Source organism: Narcine bancroftii, chromosome 9 (genome assembly GCF_036971445.1).
Source record: "Narcine bancroftii isolate sNarBan1 chromosome 9, sNarBan1.hap1, whole genome shotgun sequence".
Classification (NCBI taxonomy): Eukaryota; Metazoa; Chordata; class Chondrichthyes; order Torpediniformes; family Narcinidae; genus Narcine; species Narcine bancroftii.
The window spans coordinates 106,429,051-106,456,395 of NC_091477.1; the positions used below are offsets into that span (position 1 = coordinate 106,429,051).

The 27,345-nt window shown below is 38.0% G+C and overlaps 1 protein-coding gene across 1 annotated transcript in view; it reads left to right on the top strand.

Annotated features, from left to right (window-relative positions):
- Positions 1-27,345, top strand: part of LOC138743596 (serine-rich adhesin for platelets-like) — a 158,012-nt gene that overhangs the window by 50,685 nt on the left and 79,982 nt on the right. Inside the window, exons 22-33 of the mRNA XM_069899109.1 lie at positions 911-1,102; positions 4,049-4,240; positions 7,188-7,379; positions 10,326-10,517; positions 13,466-13,657; positions 16,603-16,794; positions 18,205-18,297; positions 19,154-19,332; positions 21,400-21,535; positions 22,278-22,469; positions 25,416-25,607; positions 27,018-27,110. Coding sequence (XP_069755210.1) covers positions 911-1,102; positions 4,049-4,240; positions 7,188-7,379; positions 10,326-10,517; positions 13,466-13,657; positions 16,603-16,794; positions 18,205-18,297; positions 19,154-19,332; positions 21,400-21,535; positions 22,278-22,469; positions 25,416-25,607; positions 27,018-27,110 — 2,037 coding nt within the window. The remainder of the gene's footprint in view (positions 1-910; positions 1,103-4,048; positions 4,241-7,187; positions 7,380-10,325; positions 10,518-13,465; positions 13,658-16,602; positions 16,795-18,204; positions 18,298-19,153; positions 19,333-21,399; positions 21,536-22,277; positions 22,470-25,415; positions 25,608-27,017; positions 27,111-27,345) is intronic.

Consider the following 27,345-nt stretch of genomic DNA (forward strand, 5'->3'; position numbering starts at 1 on the left):
TTAATTTTCTGCTTGACTCTCTAGTTTACCTCCATTATCATAGAGTGAGAAATGTTATTGCATCCAGATAATTGATGGCTTTAACATCAAGGCAAACCTGACTTCATTTTCACTTTCAGAAACAAGCACGGTCACCACTGCCCCATCTACCACTCCTGGCACAAGCAGCGAGACAACAGGTAGACTCTTGCAACATATGTAACTACCGTTCCGTCTGTCGTCCCAGCCAATCTTTCCTCTTCATGCAATTGACAAACAGTTGCGATGCTTGATTTCTAAAGCTGAAAAGATTCTTCAGCACAGCTAAACACAGTTCCATTCAGTGACTGAATGAAAAATTGCACAGATAGAGCAGAAATGAGCCAGCAGACTTGAGACAAAAATATCAGATGACCAGTAGGATTAAGACTCACTCGACATTTATATTGGCGTGTCTTTATGTCAACTATCGTAATGATTGAACAGCAATAGCTTTGCCATGTCTCTGATAAATTCAAATATCAAAAGTGGCTTCACATCAAGAACCAAACATCAGACTGCAGCGATTGGTGCCATATATACAATCATTAAAACACTCAATTTTTTTATTTTCAAAAGTCTTGCGGTCACCTCAACTACAGTGGCCACTGAAATGTATTCAATGGTTTATCAAGGACTGACACACAAATAGGTAACTCTATAAACTTCACAATTTTGCTCAAATAATCATTCATCAATGGCTGTGATAAGGAATTGTTTCAACTTCGAATATTTGCAGTATTACTCGCAACATTGCAATTACAAGAACTATTTGTCATACCAATGAAATGAAATTAATTCACTGTTGTATGGACTGTTTAATCAATGGACTAGAGTAGATTGACCGTGCTGTGATGGACTGTAACTAAACGCTCAGCTTTTCTATTTAAAGGAACTCTATCTACGACAGAAGGGAGTACCTCGTCAGCGGAAAGTACAACTATCAGCTCTTCGACAACGGAACCAACATCAACGTTGACAGGTAATCTCAATCACCACCGCGGCATTGTATTTGGCCAAGGATGTGTTGCAAATCAGAAAGATATCGCTCCAATTGAATATGATCTTGGAGTATTTTCCAAGAGTACATGTCATCAAAAGGTTATACTGCTCAAAGTCATTCCTGTACGAAAATTCCCTTATGGGCTGTGAAATCCACTGATCAAAAAATTGGACGTTAAAATGTCCATATTAATGCCCGGGGAGGAACATAGCTCGAATCCCTGCGTGTTGAAAGCCATGTTAATTCGTATACTTCAGAGGAGTCACTTCAACAGGTTGGAATTAATTGAGGGATGAATGATAAATATTCATTGTTCATGTCACAGCAACTATTGCATTCAATCGTAGGACCTCGCGATCATGCGAATGGTCACTCCTATTTGATGGGATGTCGCACTTTCTTTTCAATTCTTGCGAGACTATTCTTCTCTGCTTGAATTCCCCATCGGAAATTTCTCTCGTCAAAGAGTGTTTCATTACATCCAGAGAGACAACTTGACTTTATCCTCAGCCCAAGTTTTCTCTTCATTTTCTGTATCGGAACAGAACACGACTACCCTGGCTCCTTCATCCATATCTGCGACAAGTAGTGAAGCAACAGGTAGATTTATACGTTAAAAATATCCCCACAATTCAATTCAGATTTCTCAGTAGCTTTTTACAGTCTTCCAGATAGACGCTTGAATATGTGGGGAAAGATGGGCTAAGTAACAATGAATAACTTAGAAATTTTGGTATTTGGCCAATAGCCAAATATGAGACCTGGGACCTATTCCGGTACAGTTCTGTTCTTCAGTTGTGTTTCCCCACAGTCACAGATGCTCTCAATTCCAGACACAATCGGAAATACTTGAGAATTGTTTCTTCAGATTTCTGAAACCCTGATTGAGTCATGATCACTTTAGAGTTCCATGTACCAAAACAGTGAACACGTTCCACAAATAATGCATATTTCAGCATTGATTTTGTTCTTTTAAACAACCAATCATCTTGCAAGACGATTGACCTTGGGTGAATTTGCTTTTTGATGTTTTCACATTAGAAAATCTCATCGCAAGAATAAAAATGCCTTTGACATTGCTGTGAAGCAATCAAATTATATATTTACCCTGCTTCGTCAAATAACCCAGCAGATTTTCTAGTTAATGTAAATGTGGTGACTGCTGTCAAATCATTAACCGTCTCTCATATCCTTTTCAAACACATTCTACTCTTGTAAAAGACACATACTATTGAAATCTATCCCATCATTCATCAATGGACAAGCAAGAAACAAAAATCCATGCCAAGTCGACAACTTCTACATCTGAATGTTCATTGATATTTCATGGAGATTCTTCATGGTAAATAAACATGCAGATCCATGACATCAGTTGCCAATTATGTGAGTGCCATCTGAAATATCCAGCATCAGGAAGGAAATGAATGGAATTTGAACAGAGATCTCACCGGAAGAATCAGCTGAATCGATGCAAAATCACAGTTTGCCAGGCTGATATGTATTTTAACAATCATTCTTCACATATTTCAAGGAACTACATCCGCGACAACAGAACCAAGTACCTCCTCAGAGCAATTTACATCTTCGACCTCTTCTTCAACAGAGTCAACATCAATAGTCACAGGTAACTTCAATCTTAACCTGTTACTCCAAATGTAGACATGCAATATATTGTAAGAGGAAATTATAGTCTCATTCACATATTGCCTTGTGGAGTTCTGCAAGGAGAGAGATCTGACTGTCATTGGAAAGGATCATCGAGTCAGGCTCATGTTCCGACGTAATGGCAGTTGCATCCAACTTTTGATTGAAGGGAATGACTGGGAATATAATCCTGAGGAGACAGTTGGGAAATATCAGTGTTTAATAAATGCATTTCTCAATTGCAAAAGTCAAATACTCCTGAATATTAACATGCGGATTTCTTGGCATTCACTTCAACCGCTTGCCATTTTCTACAGAGGCAAAATGGGGAAACATTTGGTACATATTACGAAGAGCAAATTTCAACCATTGCTCGAGACTGAGGGACATCACAATGTCTTTGAACCTGACCAATTTGTCAGAATGCAATATATAATGTATAGTGTTCTATAGTGACTTAAAATTTATTCTCGTTAATTTTCTGCTTGACTCTCTAGTTTACCTCCATTATCATAGAGTGAGAAATGTTATTGCATCCAGATAATTGATGGCTTTAACATCAAGGCAAACCTGACTTCATTTTCACTTTCAGAAACAAGCACGGTCACCACTGCCCCATCTACCACTCCTGGCACAAGCAGCGAGACAACAGGTAGACTCTTGCAACATATGTAACTACCGTTCCGTCTGCCGTCCCAGCCAATCTTTCCTCTTAATGCAATTGACAAACAGTTGCGATGCTTGATTTTTAAAGCTGAAAAGATTCTTCAGCACAGCTAAACATATTTCCATTCAGTGATTGAATGAAAAATTGCACAGATAGAGCAGAAATGAGCCAGCAGACTTGAGACAAAAATATCAGATGACCAGTAGGATTAAGACTCACTCGACATTTATATTGGCGTGTCTTTATGTCAACTATCGTAATGATTGAACAGCAATAGCTTTGCCATGTCTCTGATAAATTCAAATATCAAAAGTGGCTTCACATCAAGAACCAAACATCAGACTGCAGCGATTGGTGCCATATATACAATCATTAAAACACTCAATTTTTTTATTTTCAAAAGTCTTGCGGTCACCTCAACTACAGTGGCCACTGAAATCTATTCAATGGTTTATCAAGGACTGACACACAAATAGGTAACTCTATAAACTTCACAATTTTGCTCAAATAATCATTCATCAATGGCTGTGATAAGGAATTGTTTCAACTTCGAATATTTGCAGTATTACTCGCAACATTGCAATTACAAGAACTATTTGTCATACAAATGAAATGAAATTAATTCACTGTTGTATGGACTGTTTAATCAATGGACTAGAGTAGCTTGACCGTGCTGTGATGGACTGTAACTAAACGCTCAGCTTTTCTATTTAAAGGAACTCTATCTACGACAGAAGGAAGTACCTCGTCAGCGGAAAGTACAACTATCAGCTCTTCGACAACGGAACCAACATCAACGTTGACAGGTAATCTCAATCACCACCGCGGCATTGTATTTGGCCAAGGATGTGTTGCAAATCAGAAAGATATCGCTCCAATTGAATATGATCTTGGAGTATTTTCCAAGAGTATATGTCATCAAAAGGTTATACTGCTCAAAGTCAATCCTGTACGAAAATTCCCTTATGTGCTGTGAAATCTACTGATCAAAAAATTGGACGTTAAAACGTCCATATTAATGCCCGGGGAGGAACATAGGTCGAATCCCTGCGTGATGAAAGCCATGTTAAGTCGTATACTTCAGAGTAGTCATTTCAACAGGGTGGAATTAATTGAGGGATGAATGATAAATATTCATTGTTCATGTCATAGCAACTATTGCATTCAATCGTAGGACCTCGCTATCATGCGAATGGTCACTCCTATTTGATGGGATGTCGCACTTTCTTTTCAATTCTTGCGAGACTATTCTTCTCTGCTTGATTTCCCCATCGGAAATTTCTCTCGTCAAATAGTGTTTCATTACATCCAGAGAGACAACTTGACTTTATCCTCAGCCCAAGTTTTCTCTTCATTTTCTGTATCGGAACAGAACACGACTACCCTGGCTCCTTCATCCATATCTGCAACAAGTAGTGAAGCAACAGGTAGATTTATACGTTAAAAATATCCCCACAATACAATTCAGATTTCTCAGTAGCTTTTTACAGTCTTCCAGATAGACGCTTGAATATGTGGGGAAAGATGGGCTAAGTAACAATGAATAACTTAGAAATTTTGGTATTTGGCCAATAGCCAAATATGAGACCTGGGACCTATTCCAGTACAGTTCTGTTCTTCAGTTGTGTTTCCTCACAGTCACAGATGCTCTCAATTCCAGACACAATCGGAAATACTTGAGAATTGTTTCTTCAGATTTCTGAAACCCTGATTGAGTCATGATCACTTTAGAGTTCCATGTACCAAAACAGTGAACACGTTCCACAAATAATGCATATTTCAGCAATGATTTTTTTTCATTTAAACAACCAATCATCTTGCAAGACGAATGACCTTGGGTCAATTTGCTTTTTGATGTTTTCACATTAGAAAATCTCATCGCAAGAATAAAAATGCCTTTGACATTGCTGTGAAGTAATCAAATTATATATTTACCCTGCTTCGTCAAATAACCCAGCAGATTTTCTAGTTAATGTAAATGTGGTGACTGCTGTCAAATCATTAACCGTCTCTCATATCCTTTTCAAACACATTCTACTCTTGTAAAAGACACATAGTATTGAAATCTATCCCATCATTCATCAATGGACAAGCAAGAAACAAAAATCCATGCCAAGTCGACAACTTCTAAATTTGAATGTTCATTGATATTTCATGGAGATTCTTCATGGTAAATAAACATGCAGATCCATGACATCAGTTGCCAATTATGTGAGTGCCATCTGAAATATCCAGCATCAGGAAGGAAATGAATGGAATTTGAACAGAGATCTCACCGGAAGAATCAGCTGAATCGATGCAAAATCACAGTTTGCCAGGCTGATATGTATTTTAACAATCATTCTTCACATATTTCAAGGAACTACATCCGCGACAACAGAACCAAGTACCTCCTCAGAGCAATTTACATCTTCGACCTCTTCTTCAACAGAGTCAACATCAATAGTCACAGGTAACTTCAATCTTAACCTGTTACTCCAAATGTAGACATGCAATATATTGTAAGAGGAAATTATAGTCTCATTCACATATTGCCTTGTGGAGTTCTGCAAGGAGAGAGATCTGACTGTCATTGGAAAGGATCATCGAGTCAGGCTCATGTTCCGACGTAATGGCAGTTGCATCCAACTTTTGATTGAAGGGAATGACTGGGAATATAATCCTGAGGAGACAGTTGGGAAATATCAGTGTTTAATAAATGCATTTCTCAATTGCAAAAGTCAAATACTCCTGAATATTAACATGCGGATTTCTTGGCATTCACTTCAACCGCTTGCCATTTTCTACAGAGGCAAAATGGTGAAACATTTGGTACATATTACGAAGAGCTAATTTCAACCATTGCTCGAGACTGAGGGACATCACAATGTCTTTGAACCTGACCAATTTGTCAGAATGCAATATATAATGTATAGTGTTCTCTAGTGACTTAAAATTTATTCTTGTTAATTTTCTGCTTGACTCTCTAGTTTACCTCCATTATCATAGAGTGAGAAATGTTATTGCATCCAGATAATTGATGGCTTTAACATCAAGGCAAACCTGACTTCATTTTCACTTTCAGAAACAAGCACGGTCACCACTGCCCCATCTACCACTCCTGGCACAAGCAGCGAGACAACAGGTAGACTCTTGCAACATATGTAACTACCGTTCCGTCTGTCGTCCCAGCCAATCTTTCCTCTTCATGCAATTGACAAACAGTTGCGATGCTTGATTTCTAAAGCTGAAAAGATTCTTCAGCACAGCTAAACACAGTTCCATTCAGTGACTGAATGAAAAATTGCACAGATAGAGCAGAAATGAGCCAGCAGACTTGAGACAAAAATATCAGATGACCAGTAGGATTAAGACTCACTCGACATTTATATTGGCGTGTCTTTATGTCAACTATCGTAATGATTGAACAGCAATAGCTTTGCCATGTCTCTGATAAATTCAAATATCAAAAGTGGCTTCACATCAAGAACCAAACATCAGACTGCAGCGATTGGTGCCATATATACAATCATTAAAACACTCAATTTTTTTATTTTCAAAAGTCTTGCGGTCACCTCAACTACAGTGGCCACTGAAATGTATTCAATGGTTTATCAAGGACTGACACACAAATAGGTAACTCTATAAACTTTACAATTTTGCTCAAATAATCATTCATCAATGGCTGTGATAAGGAATTGTTTCAACTTCGAATATTTGCAGTATTACTCGCAACATTGCAATTACAAGAACTATTTGTCATACCAATGAAATGAAATTAATTCACTGTTGTATGGACTGTTTAATCAATGGACTAGAGTAGATTGACCGTGCTGTGATGGACTGTAACTAAACGCTCAGCTTTTCTATTTAAAGGAACTCTATCTACGACAGAAGGGAGTACCTCGTCAGCGGAAAGTACAACTATCAGCTCTTCGACAACGGAACCAACATCAACGTTGACAGGTAATCTCAATCACCACCGCGGCATTGTATTTGGCCAAGGATGTGTTGCAAATCAGAAAGATATCGCTCCAATTGAATATGATCTTGGAGTATTTTCCAAGAGTACATGTCATCAAAAGGTTATACTGCTCAAAGTCATTCCTGTACGAAAATTCCCTTATGGGCTGTGAAATCCACTGATCAAAAAATTGGACGTTAAAATGTCCATATTAATGCCCGGGGAGGAACATAGCTCGAATCCCTGCGTGTTGAAAGCCATGTTAATTCGTATACTTCAGAGGAGTCACTTCAACAGGTTGGAATTAATTGAGGGATGAATGATAAATATTCATTGTTCATGTCACAGCAACTATTGCATTCAATCGTAGGACCTCGCGATCATGCGAATGGTCACTCCTATTTGATGGGATGTCGCACTTTCTTTTCAATTCTTGCGAGACTATTCTTCTCTGCTTGAATTCCCCATCGGAAATTTCTCTCGTCAAAGAGTGTTTCATTACATCCAGAGAGACAACTTGACTTTATCCTCAGCCCAAGTTTTCTCTTCATTTTCTGTATCGGAACAGAACACGACTACCCTGGCTCCTTCATCCATATCTGCGACAAGTAGTGAAGCAACAGGTAGATTTATACGTTAAAAATATCCCCACAATTCAATTCAGATTTCTCAGTAGCTTTTTACAGTCTTCCAGATAGACGCTTGAATATGTGGGGAAAGATGGGCTAAGTAACAATGAATAACTTAGAAATTTTGGTATTTGGCCAATAGCCAAATATGAGACCTGGGACCTATTCCGGTACAGTTCTGTTCTTCAGTTGTGTTTCCCCACAGTCACAGATGCTCTCAATTCCAGACACAATCGGAAATACTTGAGAATTGTTTCTTCAGATTTCTGAAACCCTGATTGAGTCATGATCACTTTAGAGTTCCATGTACCAAAACAGTGAACACGTTCCACAAATAATGCATATTTCAGCATTGATTTTGTTCTTTTAAACAACCAATCATCTTGCAAGACGATTGACCTTGGGTGAATTTGCTTTTTGATGTTTTCACATTAGAAAATCTCATCGCAAGAATAAAAATGCCTTTGACATTGCTGTGAAGCAATCAAATTATATATTTACCCTGCTTCGTCAAATAACCCAGCAGATTTTCTAGTTAATGTAAATGTGGTGACTGCTGTCAAATCATTAACCGTCTCTCATATCCTTTTCAAACACATTCTACTCTTGTAAAAGACACATACTATTGAAATCTATCCCATCATTCATCAATGGACAAGCAAGAAACAAAAATCCATGCCAAGTCGACAACTTCTACATCTGAATGTTCATTGATATTTCATGGAGATTCTTCATGGTAAATAAACATGCAGATCCATGACATCAGTTGCCAATTATGTGAGTGCCATCTGAAATATCCAGCATCAGGAAGGAAATGAATGGAATTTGAACAGAGATCTCACCGGAAGAATCAGCTGAATCGATGCAAAATCACAGTTTGCCAGGCTGATATGTATTTTAACAATCATTCTTCACATATTTCAAGGAACTACATCCGCGACAACAGAACCAAGTACCTCCTCAGAGCAATTTACATCTTCGACCTCTTCTTCAACAGAGTCAACATCAATAGTCACAGGTAACTTCAATCTTAACCTGTTACTCCAAATGTAGACATGCAATATATTGTAAGAGGAAATTATAGTCTCATTCACATATTGCCTTGTGGAGTTCTGCAAGGAGAGAGATCTGACTGTCATTGGAAAGGATCATCGAGTCAGGCTCATGTTCCGACGTAATGGCAGTTGCATCCAACTTTTGATTGAAGGGAATGACTGGGAATATAATCCTGAGGAGACAGTTGGGAAATATCAGTGTTTAATAAATGCATTTCTCAATTGCAAAAGTCAAATACTCCTGAATATTAACATGCGGATTTCTTGGCATTCACTTCAACCGCTTGCCATTTTCTACAGAGGCAAAATGGGGAAACATTTGGTACATATTACGAAGAGCAAATTTCAACCATTGCTCGAGACTGAGGGACATCACAATGTCTTTGAACCTGACCAATTTGTCAGAATGCAATATATAATGTATAGTGTTCTATAGTGACTTAAAATTTATTCTCGTTAATTTTCTGCTTGACTCTCTAGTTTACCTCCATTATCATAGAGTGAGAAATGTTATTGCATCCAGATAATTGATGGCTTTAACATCAAGGCAAACCTGACTTCATTTTCACTTTCAGAAACAAGCACGGTCACCACTGCCCCATCTACCACTCCTGGCACAAGCAGCGAGACAACAGGTAGACTCTTGCAACATATGTAACTACCGTTCCGTCTGCCGTCCCAGCCAATCTTTCCTCTTAATGCAATTGACAAACAGTTGCGATGCTTGATTTTTAAAGCTGAAAAGATTCTTCAGCACAGCTAAACATATTTCCATTCAGTGATTGAATGAAAAATTGCACAGATAGAGCAGAAATGAGCCAGCAGACTTGAGACAAAAATATCAGATGACCAGTAGGATTAAGACTCACTCGACATTTATATTGGCGTGTCTTTATGTCAACTATCGTAATGATTGAACAGCAATAGCTTTGCCATGTCTCTGATAAATTCAAATATCAAAAGTGGCTTCACATCAAGAACCAAACATCAGACTGCAGCGATTGGTGCCATATATATAATCATTAAAACACTCAATTTTTTTATTTTCAAAAGTCTTGCGGTCACCTCAACTACAGTGGCCACTGAAATCTATTCAATGGTTTATCAAGGACTGACACACAAATAGGTAACTCTATAAACTTCACAATTTTGCTCAAATAATCATTCATCAATGGCTGTGATAAGGAATTGTTTCAACTTCGAATATTTGCAGTATTACTCGCAACATTGCAATTACAAGAACTATTTGTCATACAAATGAAATGAAATTAATTCACTGTTGTATGGACTGTTTAATCAATGGACTAGAGTAGCTTGACCGTGCTGTGATGGACTGTAACTAAACGCTCAGCTTTTCTATTTAAAGGAACTCTATCTACGACAGAAGGAAGTACCTCGTCAGCGGAAAGTACAACTATCAGCTCTTCGACAACGGAACCAACATCAACGTTGACAGGTAATCTCAATCACCACCGCGGCATTGTATTTGGCCAAGGATGTGTTGCAAATCAGAAAGATATCGCTCCAATTGAATATGATCTTGGAGTATTTTCCAAGAGTATATGTCATCAAAAGGTTATACTGCTCAAAGTCAATCCTGTACGAAAATTCCCTTATGTGCTGTGAAATCTACTGATCAAAAAATTGGACGTTAAAACGTCCATATTAATGCCCGGGGAGGAACATAGGTCGAATCCCTGCGTGATGAAAGCCATGTTAAGTCGTATACTTCAGAGTAGTCATTTCAACAGGGTGGAATTAATTGAGGGATGAATGATAAATATTCATTGTTCATGTCATAGCAACTATTGCATTCAATCGTAGGACCTCGCTATCATGCAAATGGTCACTCCTATTTGATGGGATGTCGCACTTTCTTTTCAATTCTTGCGAGACTATTCTTCTCTGCTTGAATTCCCCATCGGAAATTTCTCTCGTCAAATAGTGTTTCATTACATCCAGAGAGACAACTTGACTTTATCCTCAGCCCAAGTTTTCTCTTCATTTTCTGTATCGGAACAGACCACGACTACCCTGGCTCCTTCATCCATACCTGCGACAAGTAGTCAAGCAACAGGTAGATTTATACGTTAAAAATATCCCCACAATACAATTCAGATTTCTCAGTAGCTTTTTACAGGCTTCCAGATAGACGCTTGAATATGTGGGGAAAGATGGGCTAAGTAACAATGAATAATTTAGAAATTTTGGTATTTGGCCAATAGCATTAATTATGAGACCTGGGACCTATTCCGGTACAGTTCTGTTCTTCAGTTGTGTTTCCCCACAGTCACAGATGCTCTCAATTCCAGACACAATCGGAAATACTTGAGAATTGTTTCTTCAGATTTCTGAAACCCTGATTGAGTCATGATCACTTTAGAGTTCCATGTACCAAAACAGTGAACACGTTCCACAAATAATGCATATTTCAGCATTGATTTTGTTCTTTTAAACAACCAATCATCTTGCAAGACGATTGACCTTGGGTGAATTTGCTTTTTGATGTTTTCACATTAGAAAATCTCATCGCAAGAATAAAAATGCCTTTGACATTGCTGTGAAGCAATCAAATTATATATTTACCCTGCTTCGTCAAATAACCCAGCAGATTTTCTAGTTAATGTAAATGTGGTGACTGCTGTCAAATCATTAACCGTCTCTCATATCCTTTTCAAACACATTCTACTCTTGTAAAAGACACATACTATTGAAATCTATCCCATCATTCATCAATGGACAAGCAAGAAACAAAAATCCATGCCAAGTCGACAACTTCTACATTTGAATGTTCATTGATATTTCATGGAGATTCTTCATGGTAAATAAACATGCAGATCCATGACATCAGTTGCCAATTATGTGAGTGCCATCTGAAATATCCAGCATCAGGAAGGAAATGAATGGAATTTGAACAGAGATCTCACCGGAAGAATCAGCTGAATCGATGCAAAATCACAGTTTGCCAGGCTGATATGTATTTTAACAATCATTCTTCACATATTTCAAGGAACTACATCCGCGACAACAGAACCAAGTACCTCCTCAGAGCAATTTACATCTTCGACCTCTTCTTCAACAGAGTCAACATCAATAGTCACAGGTAACTTCAATCTTAACCTGTTACTCCAAATGTAGACATGCAATATATTGTAAGAGGAAATTATAGTCTCATTCACATATTGCCTTGTGGAGTTCTGCAAGGAGAGAGATCTGACTGTCATTGGAAAGGATCATCGAGTCAGGCTCATGTTCCGACGTAATGGCAGTTGCATCCAACTTTTGATTGAAGGGAATGACTGGGAATATAATCCTGAGGAGACAGTTGGGAAATATCAGTGTTTAATAAATGCATTTCTCAATTGCAAAAGTCAAATACTCCTGAATATTAACATGCGGATTTCTTGGCATTCACTTCAACCGCTTGCCATTTTCTACAGAGGCAAAATGGTGAAACATTTGGTACATATTACGAAGAGCAAATTTCAACCATTGCTCGAGACTGAGGGACATCACAATGTCTTTGAACCTGACCAATTTGTCAGAATGCAATATATAATGTATAGTGTTCTATAGTGACTTAAAATTTATTCTTGTTAATTTTCTGCTTGACTCTCTAGTTTACCTCCATTATCATAGAGTGAGAAATGTTATTGCATCCAGATAATTGATGGCTTTAACATCAAGGCAAACCTGACTTCATTTTCACTTTCAGAAACAAGCACGGTCACCACTACCCCATCTACCACTCCTGGCACAAGCAGCGAGACAACAGGTAGACTCTTGCAACATATGTAACTACCGTTCCGTCTGCCGTCCCAGCCAATCTTTCCTCTTCATGCAATTGACAAACGGTTGCGATGCTTGATTTTTAAAGCTGAAAAGATTCTTCAGCACAGCTAAACATATTTCCATTCAGTGATTGAATGAAAAATTGCACAGATAGAGCAGAAATGAGCCAGCAGACTTGAGACAAAAATATCAGATGACCAGTAGGATTAAGACTCACTCGACATTTATATTGGCGTGTCTTTATGTCAACTATCGTAATGATTGAACAGCAATAGCTTTGCCATGTCTCTGATAAATTCAAATATCAAAAGTGGCTTCACATCAAGAACCAAACATCAGACTGCAGCGATTGGTGCCATATATACAATCATTAAAACACTCAATTTTTTTATTTTCAAAAGTCTTGCGGTCACCTCAACTACAGTGGCCACTGAAATCTATTCAATGGTTTATCAAGGACTGACACACAAATAGGTAACTCTATAAACTTCACAATTTTGCTCAAATAATCGTTCATCAATGGCTGTGATAAGGAATTGTTTCAACTTCGAATATTTGCAGTATTACTCGCAACATTGCAATTACAAGAACTATTTGTCATACAAATGAAATGAAATTAATTCACTGTTGTATGGACTGTTTAATCAATGGACTAGAGTAGCTTGACCGTGCTGTGATGGACTGTAACTAAACGCTCAGCTTTTCTATTTAAAGGAACTCTATCTACGACAGAAGGAAGTACCTCGTCAGCGGAAAGTACAACTATCAGCTCTTCGACAACGGAACCAACATCAACGTTGACAGGTAATCTCAATCACCACTGCGGCATTGTATTTGGCCAAGGATGTGTTGCAAATCAGAAAGATATCGCTCCAATTGAATATGATCTTGGAGTATTTTCCAAGAGTACATGTCATCAAAAGGCTTTACTGCTCAAAGTCATTCCTGTACGAAAATTCCCTTATGTGCTGTAAAATCCATTGATCAAAAAATTGGACGTTAAAAAGTCCATATTAATGCCCGGGGAGGAACATAGCTCGAATCCCTGCGTGATGAAAGCCATGTTAAGTCGTATACTTCAGAGGAGTCACTTCAACAGGGTGGAATTAATTGAGGGATGCATGATAAATATTCATTGTTCATGTCACAGCAACTATTGCATTCAATCGTAGGACCTCGCGATCATGCGAATGGTCACTCCTATTTGATGGGATGTCGCACTTTCTTTTCAATTCTTGCGAGACTATTCTTCTCTGCTTGATTTCCCCATCGGAAAATTCTCTCGTCAAAGAGTGTTTCATTACATCCAGAGAGACAACTTGACTTTATCCTCAGCCCAAGTTTTCTCTTCATTTTCTGTATCGGAACAGACCACGACTACCCTGGTTCCTTCATCCATATCTGCAACAAGTAGTGAAGCAACAGGTAGATTTATACGTTAAAAATATCCCCACAATACAATTCAGATTTCTCAGTAGCTTTTTACAGTCTTCCAGATAGACGCTTGAATATGTGGGGAAAGATGGGCTAAGTAACAATGAATAACTTAGAAATTTTGGTATTTGGCCAATAGCCAAATATGAGACCTGGGACCTATTCCGGTACAGTTCTGTTCTTCAGTTGTGTTTCCCCACAGTCACAGATGCTCTCAATTCCAGACACAATCGGAAATACTTGAGAATTGTTTCTTCAGATTTCTGAAACCCTGATTGAGTCATGATCACTTTAGAGTTCCATGTACCAAAACAGTGAACACGTTCCACAAATAATGCATATTTCAGCAATGATTTTTTTTCATTTAAACAACCAATCATCTTACAAGACGAATGACCTTGGGTGAATTTGCTTTTTGATGTTTTCACATTAGAAAATCTCATCGCAAGAATAAAAATACCTTTGACATTGCTGTGAAGCGATCAAATTATATATTTACCCTGCTTCGTCAAATAACCCAGCAGATCTCTAGTTAATGTATCTGTTGTGACTGCTGCCAAATCATTAACTGTCTCTCATATCCTTTTCAAATACATTCTACTCTTGTAAAAGACACATACTATTGAAATCTATCCCATCATTCATCAATGGATAAGCAAGAAACAAAAATCCATGCCAAGTCGACAACTTCTACATTTGAATGTTCATTGATATTTCATGGAGATTCTTCATGGTAAATAAACATGCAGATCCATGACATCAGTTGCCAATTATGTGAGTGCCATCTGAAATATCCAGAATCAGGAAGGATATGAATGGAATTTGAACAGAGATCTCACCGGAAGAATCAGCTGAATCTATGCAAAATCACAGTTTGCCAGGCTGATATGTATTTTAACAATCATTCTTCACATATTTCAAGGAACTACATCCGTGACAACAGAACCAAGTACCTCCTCAGAGCCATTTACATCTTCGACCTCTTCTTCAACAGAGTCAACATCAATAGTCACAGGTAACTTCAATCATAACCTGCTACTCCAAATGTAGACATGCAATATATTGTAAGAGGAAATTATACTCTCATTCACATATTCCCTTGTGGATTCTGCAAGGAGAGAGATCTGACTGTCATTGGAAAGGATCATCGAGTCAGGCTCATGCTCCGACGTAATGGCAGTTGCATCCAACTTTTGATTGAAGGGAATGACTGGGAATATAATGCTGAGTAGACAGTTGGGAAATATCAGTGTTTAATAAATGCATTTCTCAATTGCAAAAGTCAAATACTCCTGAATATTAACATGCGGATTTCTTGGCATTCACTTCAACCGCTTGCCATTTTCTACAGAGGCAAAATGGGGAAACATTTGGTGCATATTACGAAGAGCAAATTTCAACCATTGCTCGAGACTGAGGGACATCACAATGTCTTTGAACCTGACCAATTTGTCAGAATGCAATATATAATGTATAGTGTTCTATAGTGACTTAAAATTTATTCTTGTTAATTTTCTGCTTGACTCTCTAGTTTACCTCCATTATCATAGAGTGAGAAATGTTATTGCATCCAGATAATTGATGGCTTTAACATCAAGGCAAACCTGACTTCATTTTCACTTTCAGAAACAAGCACGGTCACCACTGCCCCATCTACCACTCCTGGCACAAGCAGCGAGACAACAGGTAGACTCTTGCAACATATGTAACTACCGTTCCGTCTGTCGTCCCAGCCAATCTTTCCTCTTCATGCAATTGACAAACAGTTGCGATGCTTGATTTTTAAAGCTGAAAAGATTCTTCAGCACAGCTAAACACAGTTCCATTCAGTGACTGAATGAAAAATTGCACAGATAGAGCAGAAATGAGCCAGCAGACTTGAGACAAAAATATCAGATGACCAGTAGGATTAAGACTCACTCGACATTTATATTGGCGTGTCTTTATGTCAACTATCGTAATGATTGAACAGCAATAGCTTTGCCATGTCTCTGATAAATTCAAATATCAAAAGTGGCTTCACATCAAGAACCAAACATCAGACTGCAGCGATTGGTGCCATATATACAATCATTAAAACACTCAATTTTTTTATTTTCAAAAGTCTTGCGGTCACCTCAACTACAGTGGCCACTGAAATCTATTCAATGGTTTATCAAGGACTGACACACAAATAGGTAACTCTATAAACATCACAATTTTGCTCAAATAATCATTCATCAATGGCTGTGATATGGAATTGTTTCAACTTCGAATATTTGCAGTATTACTCGCAACATTGCAATTAGAATAACTATTTGTCATACAAATGAAATGAAATTAATTCACTGTTGTATGGACTGTTTAATCAATGGACTAGAGTAGCTTGACCGTGCTGTGTTGGACTGTAACTAAACGCTCAGCTTTTCTATTTAAAGGAACTCTATCTACGACAGAAGGAAGTACCTCCTCAGCGGAAAGTACAACTATCAGCTCTTCGACAACGGAACCAACATCAACGTTGACAGGTAATCTCAATCACCACCGCGGCATTGTATTTGGCCAAGGATGTGTTGCAAATCAGAAAGATATCGCTCCAATTGAATATGATCTTGGAGTATTTTCCAAGAGTACATGTCATCAAAAGGTTATACTGCTCAAATTCATTCCTGTACGAAAATTCCCTTATGTGCTGTGAAATCCACTGATCAAAAAATTGGACGTTAAAATGTCCATATTAATGCCCGGGGAGGAACATAGCTCGAATCCCTGCGTGATGAAAGCCATGTTAAGTCGTATACTTCAGAGGAGTCACTTCAACATGGTGGAATTAATTGAGGGATGAATGATTGTTCATGTCACAGCAACTATTGCATTCAATCGTAGGACCTCGTGATCATGCGAATGGTCACTCCTATTTGATGGGTTGTCGCAGTTTCTTTTCAATTTTTGCGAGACTATTCTTCTCTGCTTGATTTCCCCATCGGAAATTTCTCTCGTCAAAGAGTGTTTCATTACATCCAGAGAGACAACTTGACTTTATCCTCAGCCCAAGTTTTCTCTTCATTTTCTGTATCGGAACAGACCACGACAACCTTGGCTCCTTCATCCATATCTGCAACAAGAAGTGAAGCAACAGGTAGATTTATACATTAAAAATATCCCCACAATACAATTCAGATTTCTCAGTAGCTTTTTACAGGCTTCCAGATAGACGTATGAATATGTGGGGAAAGATGGGCTAAGTAACAATGAATAACTTTGAAATTTTGGTATTTGGCCAATAGCATTAATTATGAGATCTGGGACTTATTCCGGTACAGTTCTGTTCTTCAGTTGTGTTTCCCCACAGTCACAGATGCTCTAAATTGCAGACACAATCGGAAATACTTGAGAATTGTTTCTTCAGATTTCTGAAACCCTGATCACTTTAGAGTTCCATGTACCAAAACAATGAACACGTTCCACAAATAATGCATATTTCAGCAATGATTTTTTTTCATTTAAACAACCAATCATCTTGCAAGACGAATGACCTTGGGTGAATTTGCTTTTTGATGTTTTCACATTAGAAAATCTCATCGCAAGAATAAAAATGCCTTTGACATTGCTGTGAAGTAATCAAATTATATATTTACCCTGCAGATAACCCAGCAGATTTTCTAGTTAATGTATATGTGGTGACTGCTGCCAAATCATTAACCGTCTCTCATATCCTTTTCAAACACATTCTACTCGTGTAAAAGACACATACTTCATTCATCAATGGATAAGCAACAAACAAAAATCCATGCCAAGTCGACAACTTCTACATTTGAATGTTCATTGATATTTCATGGAGATTCTTCATGGTAAATAAACATGCAGATCCATGACATCAGTTGCCAATTATGTGAGCGCAATCTGAAATATCCAGCATCAGGAAGGAAATGAAAGGAATTTGAACAGAGTTCTCACCGGAAGAATCAGCTGAATCTATGCAAAATGACACTTTGCCAGGCTGATATGTATTTTAACAATCATTCTTCATATATTTCAAGGAACTACATCCGTGACAACAGAACCAAGTACCTCCACAGAGCGATTTACATCTTCGACCTCTTCTTCAATAGAGTCAGCATCAATAGTTACAGGTAACTTCAATCATAACCTGCTACTCCAAATGTAGACATACAATTCATTGTAATACAATAACAAAGACCCATTCACATAATCAAGTGTGGAATTCGGCAAGGTGAGAGATCTGCCAGTCATCAGACAGGATATGTAACTACCGATCTGTGTGCCGTTCCAGCCAACCTTTCATTTTAATGCAATTGACAAACAGTTGCGATGCTTGATTTTTAAAGCTGAAAAGATTCTTCAGCACAGCTAAACACAGTTCCATTCAGTGAGTCATTGAAAAATTGCACAGATAGAGCACAACTGAGCTCCCAGACTTGAGACAAATATTCAGATGACCAGCAGGATTAAAACTCACTGTACATTTGTATTGGCGTGTCTTTATGTCAACTATCGTAATGATTGAACAGCAATAGCTTTGCCATGTCTCTGATAAATTCAAATGTCAAAAGTGGCTTCACATCAAGAACCAAACATCAGACTGCAGCGATTGGTGCCAAATATACAATCATTAACACACTCAATTTTTTTATTTTCAAAAGTCTTGCGGTCACCTCAGCTACGGTGGCCACTGAAATCTATTCAACGGTTTTTCAAGGACTGACACACAAGTAGATAACTCTGTAAACTTCACAATTTTGCCCAAATAATCATTCATCAATAGCTGTGATATGGAATTGTTCCAACTTCGAATATTTGCAGTATGCACAAGGTATTACTCGCCACATTGCAATTACAAGAACAATTTGTCATACAAAATGAAATGAAATTAATTCACTGTTTTATGGACTGTATAAGCAACAGAATAGAGTAGCCTGACCGTGCTGTGATGAACTTTAACTAAACGCTCAGCTTTTCTATTTAAAGGAACTCTATCTACGACAGAAGAAAGTACCTCCTCAGCGGAAAGTACAACGATCAGCTCTTCAACAACGGAACCAACATCAACGTTGACAGGTAACCTCAATCACCACCGCGGCATTGTATTTGGGCAAGGATGTGTTGCAAATCAGAAAGATATTGCTCCAATTGAATATGATCTTGAAGTATTTTCCAAGAGGACATGTCATCAAAAGGTTATACTGCTCAAAGTCATTCCTGGACGAAAATTCCCTTATGTGCTCTGAAATCTACTGATCAAAAAATTGGACGTTAAAATGTCCATATTAATGCCCGGGGAGGGACATAGGTCGATCCCTGCGTGATGAAAGCCATGTTAAGTCGTACACTTCAGAGGAGTCACTTCAACAGGGTGGAATGAATTGAGGGATGAAAGATAAATATTCATTGTTCATGTCCCAGCAACTATTGCATTCAATCGTAGGACCTCGCGATCAAGCGAATGGTCACCCCTATTTGATGGGATGTCGCACTGTCTTTTCAATTCTTGCGAGACTATTCTTCTCTGCTTGATTTCCCCATCGGAAATTTCTCTCGTCAAATAGCGTTTCATTACATCCAGAGAGACAACTTGACTTTATCCTCAGCCCAAGTTTTCTCTTCATTTTCTGTATCGGAACAAACCACGACTACCCTGGCTCCTTCAACCATATCTGCGACAAGTAGTGAAGCAAAAGGTAGATTTATACATTAAAAATATCCCCACAATACAATTCAGATTTCTCAGTAGCTTTTTACAGGCTTCCAGATAGACGCTTGAATATGTGGGGAAAGATGGGCTAAGTAACAATGAAATTTTGGTATTTGGCCAATAGCATTAATTATGAGACCTGGGACCTATTCCGGTACAGTTCTGTTCTTCAGTTGTGTTTCCCCACAGTCACAGATGCTCTCAATTCCAGACACAATCGGAAATATTTAACAATTGTTTCTTCAGATTTCTGAAACCCCGATGGAGTCATGATCACTTTAGAGTTCCATGTACCAAAACATTGAACACGTTCCACAAATAATGCATTTTTTCATTTAAACAGCCAATCATCTTGCAAGACGAATGACCTTGGGTGAATTTGCTTTTTGATGTTTTCACATTAGAAAATCTCATGGCAAGAATAAAAATGCCTTTGACATTGCTGTGAAGCGATCAAATTATATATTTACCATGCTTCGTCAAATAACCCAGCAGACTTTCTAGTTAATGTTTATGTGGTCACTGCTGCCATTCATTAACTGTCTCTCATATTCTTTTCAAACAAATTCTACTCTTGTAAAAGACACATACTATTGAAATCTATCCCATCATTCATCAATGGATAAGCAAGAAACAAAAATCCATGCCAAGTCGACAACTTCTACATTTGAATGTTCATTGATATTTCATGGAGATTCTTCATGGTAAATAAACATGCAGATCCATGACATCAGTTTCCAATTATGTGAGTGCCATCTGAAATATCCAGCATCAGGAAGGAAATGAAAGTAATTTGAACAGAGATCTCACCGGAAGAATCAGCTGAATCTATGCATAATCACAGTTTGCTAAGCTGATATGTATTTTAACAATCATTCTTCACATATTTCAAGGAACTACATCCGTGACAACAGAACCAAGTACCTCCACAGAACAATTTACATCTTCGACCTCTTCTTCAACAGAGTCAACATCAATAGTCACAGGTAACTTCAATCATAACCTGCTACTCCAAATGTAGACATGCAATATATTGTAAGAGGAAATTATAGTTTCATTCACATATTCCCTTGTGGAGTTCTGCAAGGCGAGAGATCTGACTGTCATTGGAAAGGATCATCGAGTCAGGCTCATGCTCCGACGTAATGGCAGTTGCATCCAACTTTTGATAGAAGGAAATGACTTGGAATATAATCCTGAGGAGACAGTTGGGAAATATCAGTGTTTAATAAATGCATTTCTCAATTGCAAAAGTCAAATACTCCTGAATATTAACATGCGGATTTCTTGGCATTCACTTCAACCGCTTGCCATTTTCTACAGAGACAAAATGTGGAAACATTTGGTGCATATTACGAAGAGCAAATTTCAACCATTGCTCGAGACTGAGGGACATCACAATGTCTTTGAACCTGACCAATTTGTCAGAATGCAATATATAATGTATAGTGTTCTATAATGACTTAAAATTTATTCTTGTTAATTTTCTGCTTGACTCTCTAGTTTACCTCCATTATCATAGAGTGTGAAATGTTATTGCATCCAGATAATTGATGGCTTTAACATCAAGGCAAACCTGACTTCATTTTCACTTTCAGAAACAAGCACGGTCACCACTGCCCCATCTACCACTCCTGGCACAAGCAGCGAGACAACAGGTAGACTCTTGCAACATATGTAACTACCGTTCCGTCTGCCGTCCCAGCCAATCTTTCCTCTTAATGCAACTGACAAACAGTTGCGATGCTTGATTTTTAAAGCTGAAAAGATTCTTCGGCACAGCTAAACACAGTTCCATTCAGTGACTGAATAAAAAATTGCACAGATAGAGCACAACTGAGCTCCCAGACTTGAGACAAATATTCAGATGACCAGCAGGATTAAAACTCACTGTACATTTGTATTGCCGTGTCTTTATGTCAACTATCGTAATGATTGAACAGCAATAGCTTTGCCATGTCTCTGATAAATTCAAATATCAAAAGTGGCTTCACATCAAGAACCAAACATCAGACTGCAGCGATTGGTGCCAAATATACAATCATTAACACACTCAATTTTTTTATTTTCAAAACTCTTGCGGTCACCTCAACTACGGTGGCCACTGAAATCTATTCAATGGTTTTTCAAGGACTGACACACAAGTAGGTAACTCTGTAAACTTCACAATTTTGCCCAAATAATCATTCATCAATGGCTGTGATATGGAATTGTTCCAACTTCGAATATTTGCAGTATGCACAAGGTATTACTCGCCACATTGCAATTACAAGAACAATTTGTCAAACAAAATGAAATGAAATTAATTCACTATTGTATGGACTGTTTAATCAACAAACTAGAGTAGCTTGACCATGCTGTGATGGACTGTAAGTAAACGCTCAGCTTTTCTATTTAAAGGAACTCTATCTACGACAGAAGGAAGTACCTCCTCAGCGGAAAGTACAACGATCAGCTCTTCAACAACGGAACCAACATCAACGTTGACAGGTAACTTCAAGCACCACCGCGGCATTGTATTTGGGCAAGGATGTGTTGCAAATCAGAAAGATATAGCTCCAATTGAATATGATCTTGGAGTATTTTCCAAGAGTACATGTCATCAAAAGGTTATACTGCTCAAAGTCATTCCTGGACGAAAATTCAAAATGTGCTGTGAAATCTACTGATCAAAAAATTGGACGTTAAAATGTCCATATTAATGCACGGGAGGAACATAGGTCGAATCCCTGCGTGATGAAAGCCATGTTAAGTCGTATACTTGAGAGGAGTCACTTCAACAGTGTGGAATTAATTGAGGGATGAATGATAAATATTCATTGTTCATGTCACAGCAACTATTGCATTCAATCGTAGGACCTCGCGATCATGTGAATGGTCACTCCTATTTGATGGGATGTCACACTTTCATTTCAATTCTTGCAAGACTATTCTTCTCTGCTTGATTTCCCCATCGGAAATTTCACTCGTCAAATAGTGTTTCATTACATCCAGAGAGACAACTTGAGTTTATTCTCAGCCCAAGTTTTCTCTTCATTTTCTGTATCGGAACAGACCACGACTACCTTGGCTCCTTCATCCATATCTGCGACAAGAAGTGAAGCAACAGGTTGATTTATACGTTAAAAATATCCCCACATTACAATTCAGATTTCTCAGTAGCTTTTTACAGGCTTCCAGATAGACGCTTGAATATGTGGGGAAAGATGGGCTAAGTAACAATGAATAACTTTGAAATTTTGGTATTTGGCCAATTGCATTAATTATGAGATCTGGGACCTATTCCGGTACAGTTCTGTTCTTCAGTTGTGTTTCCCCACAGTCACAGATGCTCTAAATTGCAGACACAATCGGAAATACTTGAGAATTGTTTCTTCAGATTTCTGAAACCCCGATGGAGCCATGATCACTTTAGAGTTCCATGTACCAAAACAGTGAACACGTTCCACAAATAATGCATATTTCAGCATTGATTTTGTTCTTTTAAACAACCAATCATCTTGCAAGACGAGTGACCTTGGGTTAATTTGCTTTTTGATGTTTTCACATTAGAAAATCTCATCGCAAGAATAAAAATGCCTTTGACATTGCTGTGAAGCAATCAAATTATATATTTACCCTGCTTCGTCAAATAACCCAGCAGATTTCCTAGTTAATGTATATGTGGTGACTGCTGTCAAATCATTAACCATCTCTCATATCCTTTTCAAACACATTCTACTCTTGTAAAAGACACATAGTATTGAAATCTATCCCATCATTCATCAATGGATAAGCAAGAAAGAAAAATCCATGCCAAGTCGACAACTTCTACATTTGAATGTTCATTGATATTTCATGGAGATTCTTCATGGTAAATAAACATGCAGATCCATGACATCAGTTGCCAATTATGTGAGTGCCATCTGAAATATCCAGCATCAGGAAGGATATGAATGGAATTTGAACAGAGATCTCACCGGAAGAATCAGCTGAATCTATGCAAAATCACAGTTTGCCAGGCTGATATGTATTTTAACAATCATTCTTCACATATTTCAAGGAACTACATCCGTGACAACAGAACCAATTACCTCCTCAGAGCCATTTACATCTTCGACCTCTTCTTCAACAGAGTCAACATCAATAGTCACAGGTAACTTCAATCATAACCTGCTACTCCAAATGTAGACATGCAATATATTGTAAGAGGAAATTATAGTCTCATTCACATATTCCCTTGTGGATTCTGCAAGGAGAGAGATCTGACTGTCATTGGAAAGGATCATCGAGTCAGGCTCATGCTCCGACGTAATGGCAGTTGCATCCAACTTTTGATTGAAGGGAATGACTGGGAATATAATCCTGAGGAGACAGTTGGGAAATATCAGTGTTTAATAAATGCATTTCTCAATTGCAAAAGTCAAATACTCCTGAATATTAACATGCGGATTTCTTGGCATTCACTTCAACCGCTTGCCATTTTCTACAGAGGCAAAATGGGGAAACATTTGGTGCATATTACGAAGAGCAAATTTCAACCATTGCTCGAGACTGAGGGACATCACAATGTCTTTGAACCTGACCAATTTGTCAGAATGCAATACATAATGTATAGTGTTTTATAGTGACTTAAAATTTATTCTTGTTAATTTTCTGCTTGACTCTCTAGTTTACCTCCATGATCATAGAGTGAGAAATGTTATTGCATCCAGATAATTGATGGCTTTAACATCAAGGCAAACCTGACTTCATTTTCACTTTCAGAAACAAGCACGGTCACCACTGCCCCATCTACCACTCCTGGCACAAGCAGCGAGACAACAGGTAGACTCTTGCAACATATGTAACTACCGTTCCGTCTGCCGTCCCAGCCAATCTTTCCTCTTCATGCAATTGACAAACAGTTGTAATGCTTGATTTTTAAAGCTGAAAAGATTCTTCAGCACAGCTAAACACAGTTCCATTCAGTGACTGAATGAAAAATTGCACAGATAGAGCAGAAATGAGCCAGCAGACTTGAGACAAAAATATCAGATGACCAGTAGGATAAAGACTCACACGACATTTATATTGGCGTGTCTTTATGTCAACTATCGTAATGATTGAACAGCAATAGCTTTGCCATGTCTCTGATAAATTCAAATATCAAAAGTGGCTTCACATCAAGAAACAAACATCAGACTGCAGCGATTGGTGCCATATATACAATCATTAAAACACTCAATTTTTTTTATTTTCAAAAGTCTTGCGGTCACCTCAACTACAGTGACCACTGAAATCTATTCAATGGTTTATCAAGGACTGACACACAAATAGGTAACTCTATAAACTTCACAATTTTGCTCAAATAATCATTCATCAATGGCTGTGATATGGAATTGTTTCAACTTCGAATATTTGAAGTATTACTCGCAACATTGCAATTAGAATAACTATTTGTCATACAAATGAAATGAAATTAATTCACTGTTGTATGGACTGTTTAATCAATGGACTAGAGTAGCTTGACCGTGCTGTGATGGACTGTAACTAAACGCTCAGCTTTTCTATTTAAAGGAACTCTATCTACGACAGAAGGAAGTACCTCCTCAGCGGAAAGTACAACTATCAGCTCTTCGACAACGGAACCAACATCAACGTTGACAGGTAATCTCAATCACCACCGCGGCATTGTATTTGGCCAAGGATGTGTTGCAAATCAGAAAGATATCGCTCCAATTGAATATGATCTTGGAGTATTTTCCAAGAGTACATGTCATCAAAAGGTTATACTGCTCAAATTCATTCCTGTACGAAAATTCCCTTATGTGCTGTGAAATCCACTGATCAAAAAATTGGACGTTAAAATGTCCATATTAATGCCCGGGGAGGAACATAGCTCGAATCCCTGCGTGATGAAAGCCATGTTAAGTCGTATAATTCAGAGGAGTCACTTCAACAGGGTGGAATTAATTGAGGGATGAATGATTGTTCATGTCACAGCAACTATTGCATTCAATCATAGGACCTCGTGATCATGCGAATGGTCACTCCTATTTGATGGGATGTCGCAGTTTCTTTTCAATTCTTGCGAGACTATTCTTCTCTGCTTGATTTCCCCATCGGAAATTTCTCTCGTCAACTAGTGTTTCATTACATCCAGAGAGACAACTTGACTTTATCCTCAGCCCAAGTTTTCTCTTCATTTTCTGTATCGGAACAGACCACGACTACCTTGGCTCCTTCATCCATATCTGCGACAAGAAGTGAAGCAACAGGTAGATTTATACGTTAAAAATATCCCCACATTACAATTCAGATTTCTCAGTAGCTTTTTACAGGCTTCCAGATAGACGCTTGAATATGTGGGGAAAGATGGGCTAAGTAACAATGAATAACTTTGAAATTTTGGTATTTGGCCAATAGCATTAGTTATGAGATCTGGGACTTATTCCGGTACAGTTCTGTTCTTCAGTTGTGTTTCCCCACAGTCACAGATGCTCTAAATTGCAGACACAATCGGAAATACTTGAGAATTGTTTCTTCAGATTTCTGAAACCCTGATCACTTTAGAGTTCCATGTACCAAAACAATGAACACGTTCCACAAATAATGCATATTTCAGCAATGATTTTTTTTCATTTAAACAACCAATCATCTTGCAAGACGAATGACCTTGGGTGAATTTGCTTTTTGATGTTTTCACATTAGAAAATCTCATCGCAAGAATAAAAATGCCTTTGACATTGCTGTGAAGTAATCAAATTATATATTTACCCTGCAGATAACCCAGCAGATTTTCTAGTTAATGTATATGTGGTGACTGCTGCCAAATCATTAACCGTCTCTCATATCCTTTTCAAACACATTCTACTCGTGTAAAAGACACATACTTCATTCATCAATGGATAAGCAACAAACAAAAATCCATGCCAAGTCGACAACTTCTACATTTGAATGTTCATTGATATTTCATGCAGATTCTTCATGGTAAATAAACATGCAGATCCATGACATCAGTTGACAATTATGTGAGCGCAATCTGAAATATCCAGCATCAGGATGGAAATTAAAGGAATTTGAACAGAGTTCTCACCGGAAGAATCAGCAGAATCTATGCAAAATCAGAGTTTGCCAGGCTGATATGTATTTTAACAATCATTCTTCATATATTTCAAGGAACTACATCCGTGACAACAGAACCAAGTACCTCCACAGAGCGATTTACATCTTCGACCTCTTCTTCAATAGAGTCGGCATCAATAGTTACAGGTAACTTCAATCATAACCTGCTACTCCAAATGTAGACATACCATTCACATAATCAAGTGTGGAATTCGGCAAGGTGAGAGATCTGCCAGTCATCAGACAGGATATGTAACTACCGATCTGTGTGCCGTTCCAGCCAACCTTTCATTTTAATGCAATTGACAAACAGTTGCGATGCTTGATTTTTAAAGCTGAAAAGATTCTTCAGCACAGCTAAACACAGTTCCATTCAGTGAGT